General features: G+C 35.0%; 1 protein-coding gene across 1 annotated transcript in view; it reads left to right on the top strand.

Annotated features, from left to right (window-relative positions):
• LOC135216979 (facilitated trehalose transporter Tret1-like) overlaps positions 1–1984 on the top strand; it is an 11303-nt gene extending 9319 nt beyond the window's left edge. The window contains exon 4 of the mRNA XM_064252515.1: positions 1–1984. This exon is cut by the window's left edge and continues 957 nt beyond it. Within this exon, the coding sequence (XP_064108585.1) occupies positions 1–138 (138 nt within the window). The 3' untranslated portion in view covers positions 139–1984.
• Positions 1985–7500: the final 5516 nt, after the last annotated feature.

Raw genomic sequence — 7500 nt, forward strand, 5'->3', positions numbered from 1 at the left:
GTCATTTGCGTGCTGCCTGAAACCAAAGACAAGACTTTACAAGAAATCGAGCTTTTGTGGACAGGAAAGTCGAAATTTCCTTCTTGGTCTTTCTTGAAAAAGAACCAAAAGGATATACGGAAGTTAAATTCTGTTTGAAGTACAATACTATTTTTTTTAATCTACGCATTCACCACTGACTGACAAATAAATCATTTAAATTTTCCCGCCAGAAAATACATCATTGTATCAACAAGTTGGTGGCAACGATCATTCATTTTTACTCGAGCCGCATCCATATCAGGAGAACTTAGGTAAAAACTTGAGATCTTTGTCTATAACTTAAAAGCAATCAACAACAGCAATAGACTATATAGCTACACCAGACGGTTTAGTGGCCTAGGTAAATTTCAACAGCAAGTTAGCAATTTCATCATTAAACACACCTTATTAGCTGCCATGATATTTGAAAGAGCTTTGATTCTTAAAATTCACCCCCCCCCCCTTCTCTCATTTCCCAATTTTACCCTCATCCGCTACATTCTTAATCTCCGATACAAACTACAATTCAACTTAACTAAAAGCATCCATTACATCTGGAAAAGCAAATGTAAAATCTTCGCTATGTATTTTAATAATAATATGAAAATGGCGGGAAAGCGTGAGCAAAAACCACCTACATATTTCCTGTCTTCATTTTACCTAGAGATCTCTCGGCTAACTATGAAACTTAACATTGGTTGAGTGCAGAACTTTCCTCTTAATATACAAACTTCCAGTAAGGAGAAGTTAATTACTAGACTAAATATTGTATTGTTTGAAGGCTATCTCACTGAAACATAAGCAAAGTTCATTCCTTCAAGAGCTTAAATGTTCCAATATAAAATACATGACATATTTCTCATCAAATAACGAGTAATTTCACAGAGTAATGCTGAAACAATTGCGTGATTTTTCATTAAATTTCTTATAATTAATTATATCTGAACTGCAAAACGAATGCGTTTCACGTTGAGTCTTGTGAAGGAATTATCAACTGTTCGACTAAAGCACAAACCGTCCTTCCATATCCACCAGAGTCAGCAACACTTCAATACCTAATCAGTCGTTTTAGCATTTCATGCAAAGGCCATCAGTGAAAGTATCCTAGCACATTTCAGACTTAAACCGTCAATGATCTCTACTGGCACCTCCTGATACTTCTGCCATACTAATTATTTTTGTACATAATTTATTATTTATATATTTATTTATTTTGTAATTATTTGGACTTCCTAAACGTAAGGTATGTATTGTTCATATTTACACACTGAAGTGTTTTTGATACAAGCAATACAATTATATCCATTAGTAGGCATGAATCACTTTCTAATTCCCTGTACTTGCATTTTACTCTCGTCCCAATCGCCCGGATTCCCCCCAAAAAAATAAATGTGCCTACTTCTGGGCAGGTGATCGAATCAAATGTGGACAGGCTCCTGAAACGTATTGATCTTCCACTGAAAATTGATTTCTCAGAGCCTTCTACACTTTGTTTGAAAAGAAATATATTTAGAATAAATAAAGTATAGGCCTCGTTGCCTCATCAGCGTTTCATGTAAGTGCTATTTTCCTCTCTATGTTGATAGCATTCTCCTGCAACTGACAGCAACCCAACCTCAAATGTAGATAAACGTCAAATACGTCCTATAAAAGGAAGAAACTAAATAAACTTGGTGTCTGGAGAGCGCATGAGCACGAGCGTTGAAAAATATACACAAGTCTGCTATTGTTCTTAATTACATATTTATAAAATAGTTCGCTCTCTTTGTTGCTCATATTACAGCTTCATAATCACCAATAAAGCAAGATAATCTTTTAATTATTATCATTTGTCAAATTACCTGGAGTATATTAATTCTACAACGTTTTTCCAACTATGCAATCCATAATCAATAATCAACACCTCTCTAATATACTCATTCACCTACAAGATAAAACCGGTTAGCGAATGTAATAAAAAATAAATTTCCTTAGTAATGAACATGAATGTACCTTTTCTCAAAATAAAAGCATTTAATTTATCGGTCTTTTATGAAAATCTCAGACTTAATTCAATGTTTTCAAAACTGCTTTCTCTGCCATCTTTAAAGATTCCCAGAATTTTTAGACTGTCACAGAACAATTTAAGAACTAGGTGTTATGACCAGGTCGAAGTCGCAAGGGCTGTTACCCTTCCGATTTCTGAAGGACGGGAAAATATATACGTATGGTCGCGACCATAATTCATCAAGAACAAGTCAAAAATGCGCAGAGGATTCTTCGGAGCAATCGAGTCTTCCGTAAATTGTATAATCAAGGCCACCGAAAATAAACCAATCTTTCGGTGGTCTCGGTATACTGCTGTATGAGCTGCGGCCATGGAATTTTAACCACGGCCGGGTGGTGGCCTGGCCAACATCGTTCCCAGACGCGCAATTATGGTTACTTAACCTTGAATCAAATAAACTAGAGGGCTGTAATTTGGTACGGATTTTGATTGGAGGAAGAATGATCAACATACAAATTTGCAGCCCTCTAGACAAAGTAGGCACAATAGTTTTCTTTTCAGAAAATTAAAAAAAGGCATTTTAGGAAATCATTGAAAATAACTATGCTGTATATATTATCGCTCTCATCTGACGAAACACTTACACTCTTCAAGTTTAACTTCCTTACCAAAGCAATGGTATGTGCTGTCCCACTGACTCATCCAAACAGGCCACTCCAATACCATCCATGGCTAATCAGAGCTAAATTATACCGACGACACGAAAGTATAATTATTCAAAATAATATCAAAAGTCCATGAAAATCTAGTATCTTAAAAACTTTTAACCGTATATGCGTTCCTGTAAATAATGCAGTTTAGCACTGGATAACAAAATTCTTGTTTCCCTATTCTTCCTACAAAAAATAATAATGGATAAATACAGTAGTTGCATAAAAGACTAAAAGCCAACAATGTCTTCGAATCTCCTAAAACTGGGCGATGCTAATTCTTGGTAACAAAGACTTTTACATTGCATGTCCCCAAATTTGTTTCGTTGCTAGTTAACAAATATCAAGTGAATCATAAAGTCATTGGATTCTAAACACTAACATGAAATATGTTATTAGAGAACAGAAATAAAATATGACACTTTAGTTTAAAATATTAAGGAATATATTGATCGTTTATTGATTCACAGAAAAGGGAATCTTCTCTAAATGAATGATCCAGCTGAGATATCTAAATAAGAACATGGCAAAGTTATTACCAACTCGACCTAAAATTACATAACCCTCCTCGTACATTAAAACGTTTCAATGTTTCACAAACAAAAGCAATTATTTCCTTTAGGGCGAATTACTGCAAGAGAACAAATGGTGGAAATGTACTTTTAAGATGGTCACTTTCATTGTAATACTACGGTAACAAAAGTAAATTTATTTCCATCACTAATGCGTTCGGTACCTATTTACCTTATAGACATGATGACTAATCGGTTATCATCAAATGGCTGGGACTCACTACAAATCATACAAACATGCGTCATACAAACAGGACCAGTACTGAAGATTAACTGATATAAAATTGCACGGTAACTCCAAAGTGAAATTCTCCCACAGCGCTTTTCGATTATCTATTGTTAATTCAAACAAAGGGTACTTCTTGATGCAGAGCTCCACAGCTGAACAAACATTGCAAAAGCGTGCGGTAAAGAGTGATGCTTTGACTCCTCTAAATATATATATATATATATATATCTATATATATATATATATATATATATATAAATATATATATATATATATATATATACGTATATATATGTATGACTGGTAAAAATGTTCTGTAACAACAGAATTCCATCTAATAAAAGGAGCCCATAAAAACACCAAAATATAGAGAGAAAAGTACTATATTTCAGAGACTGCTGTCTCCCTCTTCAGGTAGATGAATGAGAAATGTTTACAGAAAAGGTGGTATTTATACCAAGAGGTCCATCCACAGGCAAGCCAATTTAGGTCACCCCCGCTGATAATCTTCCTTTAATCTTCTTAAGTGTTGGTTGAATGAAAACCTTGTCGATCGTATCTGAAATCCATGCTCCTTTAGAGATGTTCATTACCTGCCTCCCTTTTATTAAGGCCGATTCCATCATTTGACTCTTGTACCGGCAGTTGCTGCTATAACTTACACGTGACAAATTCAGTTTATTCTATGGTTATGTTCATTTATATGGTTGAAAATAGCCGAGTTCTGTTGTCCATAACTAACAAAATCAACCAGCTCCTTAGCGACACAAACACTTACGAAAAACTGACGAAAAATCCCCTCCAAAACATTCCCACAGAATTTTTTTGGAAAGTAAGATTAATTGGCCGAGACAAAAAGAGTATTGAACTATTAGAGAAATTTAAAGTAATTAATCCTAAATTACCCTACTTTTATGGCCTTCCCAAAACTCACAAAGACAATCTTCCATTCAGACCCATCGTTTCATGTGCCGGAGCTTTCAATTACAAAATTTCTAAATGGTTAGCTGGGTTCCTTTCCCCTTTTTTAGGCACTTTTTCTCCCAGTCACATTAAACATTCGGAAGATTTTTGTCACAAATTCAGAGAAGCACATACCACTTCGCAACATAAAACTTTTAAGCCTTGACGTAGACTCCCTATTCACAAAAGTACCAGTACAGGACGTTCTTCAGTTTTTAAGGGAAAAATTATCCCCCTATTCAGATCATTTCCCATTGGCGCTTGACAAAATAATAAAGTTAGTTGAATTATGTGCATCTAATAACGTATTTTCTTCGGGGAATCATTCTACAAACAAAAATTCGGGTGTAGTATGGGTAGTACTTTAAGTCCTGTTATAGCCAATCTGTACATAGAATACTTTGAAACTACAGTAATAAATGCAATAAAACCCAAAAACATGCTGTGGATGAGATATGTGGATGATATCCTAACATTTTGGGATAATAGAAGGGGGAAATTGTAATTAATTCCTCTTAAAATTAAATGCATTAGTGCCCAGCATAAAATTTAAAGTTGAATGGGAAACAGACAACAAAATTCCTTTTCTTGATGTTTTAATAATCAGAGACACGACAGAATACAAATTTACCATATACAGAAAACCACGTTCTCACTTTCATACATTCACTACTTTAGCTATCACGACATTACTATCAAGATAGGTGTAGCTAGCAACCTGTTCTTAAGAGCCTTATGAATTTGTTCCCCAGAATTCCTGGAAAAAGAATTTGAACTAATTCGCAAGCAACTTTCGTCTTTAAAGTATCCTGACCATATAATTGAGAAAGCAATTCACAAAGCAAACATAATTTTCTACCGACCCCCTAAAGACAAGACCAGAGATACACCCAACAATAAAATAAAAATTCCTCACCTGGACACGATTAAGAGAGTAACCCCAAAAACCACCCCCCCTCGGAAAATCTAACCCTTTTGCATTTACTTACCCAAACACCTTAGCCAAATCTCTGATTAACGTCCAACAAAAGACATCTCCCAAGGACACTGGGGTTTACGAAATCCCATGCCAGGACTGTGATCAATCTTATATCGGATTTACAGGTAAATCACTTCCCCAAAGATTAATACAACACAAACAGTCAGTTAGGTATGGCCAACAGAACTCGGCTATTTTCAACCACATAAATGAAAATAACCATAGAATAAACTGGAATTTGTCACGTGTAATTTATAGCAGCAACTGCCGGTACAAGAGTCAAATGATGGAATCGGCCTTAATAAAAGGGAGGCAGGTAATGAACATCTCAAAAGGAGCATGGATTTTAGATACGATCGACAAGGTTTTCATTAAACCAACACTTAAGAAGATTAAAGGAAGATATCAGCGGGGGGGGTGACCTAAATTGGCTTGCCTGTGGATGGACCTCTTGGTATAAATACCACCTTTTCTGTAAACATTTCTCATTCATCTACCTGAAGAGGGAGACAGCATTCTCCTGAAATCTGAAATATAGTACTTTTCTCTCTATATTTTGGTGTTTTTATGGGCTCCTTTATATATATATATATATATATATATATATATATATATATATATATATATAATATATATATATATATATGGGGATACAATCCACAATGAAGTAAAATCCTCTTGTAGTTTAAAATATATATTTCTTGCACAGGATTAAAGCTTTCGACCATCAACTGTGGTCTTGTTCACTGAAATATGATATGTCACCTCAAGGAACTAACAAGAAAGAGCACAAACATTTGAAAAAACACCGGTTAGGTAACAAACTAGTTTATATATTTTTAAAGTTTGAAATTTTCCCTTTTCTACATATCTCTTCACAAATAGCTGTATTTTCTGTAATACCAGTATTTCCTGCAAAGGTCTCGTTTAATGAAATTAACGCTCCCTCTACTACTCGTCTCAAAGTCCTGTCGTTACATGCAAAAACAACCTTTGTACCTTTAAAATTTATTGCGTGGTTTTTCTCCCATGTATGTTGCGCAATTGCACTGTATGAACTTCCCCTTCTGCAAGCAGCAACGTGTTCTTCCCTTCTCTTATCAATGGAACGTCCGCTTTCTCCCACGTAACATTCATTGCAATCACTGCAAGGTATTACATATACTCCTATATTCTCTCTATTACCCGGGTTATTGTTAATGAGTTTCTTCTTGATTGTACTGTTGTACTGAAAAACTATGTTGAAGCCGTTCTTTTTTCCTTTAAGCTGCCTAGAAAATTTATAAGTTTCTCTATTATAAGAAGAGCAGAGATGCCTTAAAATCTACCTTTTCAGTTACATCATGAGGGGCGTAAAACATCGATCTAGCTTTAGATAGAGACTGTAGTATAAAAAACTTTGGGTAACACAGCTTATTAAAACTATCTACCAAGAAATTTATTTCGGCGTCAATGAACTGGGGATCACATAATTATTCGGTATGCTCGAAAAAACAAATTGGTTAAAACGTTCTGCTTTACTTTAGGTTCATGATATGAAAAGTAATGAATATAAGTGTTTGTGTGGGTGTTCTTCCTATACACGCTGAATTTAAAGTCACTACTCACTGTGTCTGTGTCTCTATGAACAACCATATCTAGAAAGGGAAGCCTATTTTCCATTTCCTTTTCCACTGTAAATTTAATAGAGGGCAAAAAACCATTAAGCAACTCTAAAAACCTATGAAAGGCTTCCTCGCCGTGTCTATAAACAATAAAAACATCATCTACATACCTAACCCAAATTTCAGGCTTGATGTCTTACGGTAGTGTGTCAACGTAATTTCATTAAACGAGACCTTTGCAGGAAATACTGGTATTACAGAAAATACAGCTATTTATGAAGAGATATGTAGAAAAGGGAAAATTTCAAACTTTAGAAATATATGTGCCAATAACGATGCTGCTTCCTCTCCTGTTTACTCCACTCAGGTCATTTCTCCAACAAACCACCCAACCAGCAGAGAACAAGCAGTTGACAATAGAAACATTCCCCCACG

The sequence above is a fragment of the Macrobrachium nipponense genome, chromosome 7 (assembly GCF_015104395.2).
Source record: "Macrobrachium nipponense isolate FS-2020 chromosome 7, ASM1510439v2, whole genome shotgun sequence".
In the NCBI taxonomy this organism is placed as follows: domain Eukaryota; kingdom Metazoa; phylum Arthropoda; class Malacostraca; order Decapoda; family Palaemonidae; genus Macrobrachium; species Macrobrachium nipponense.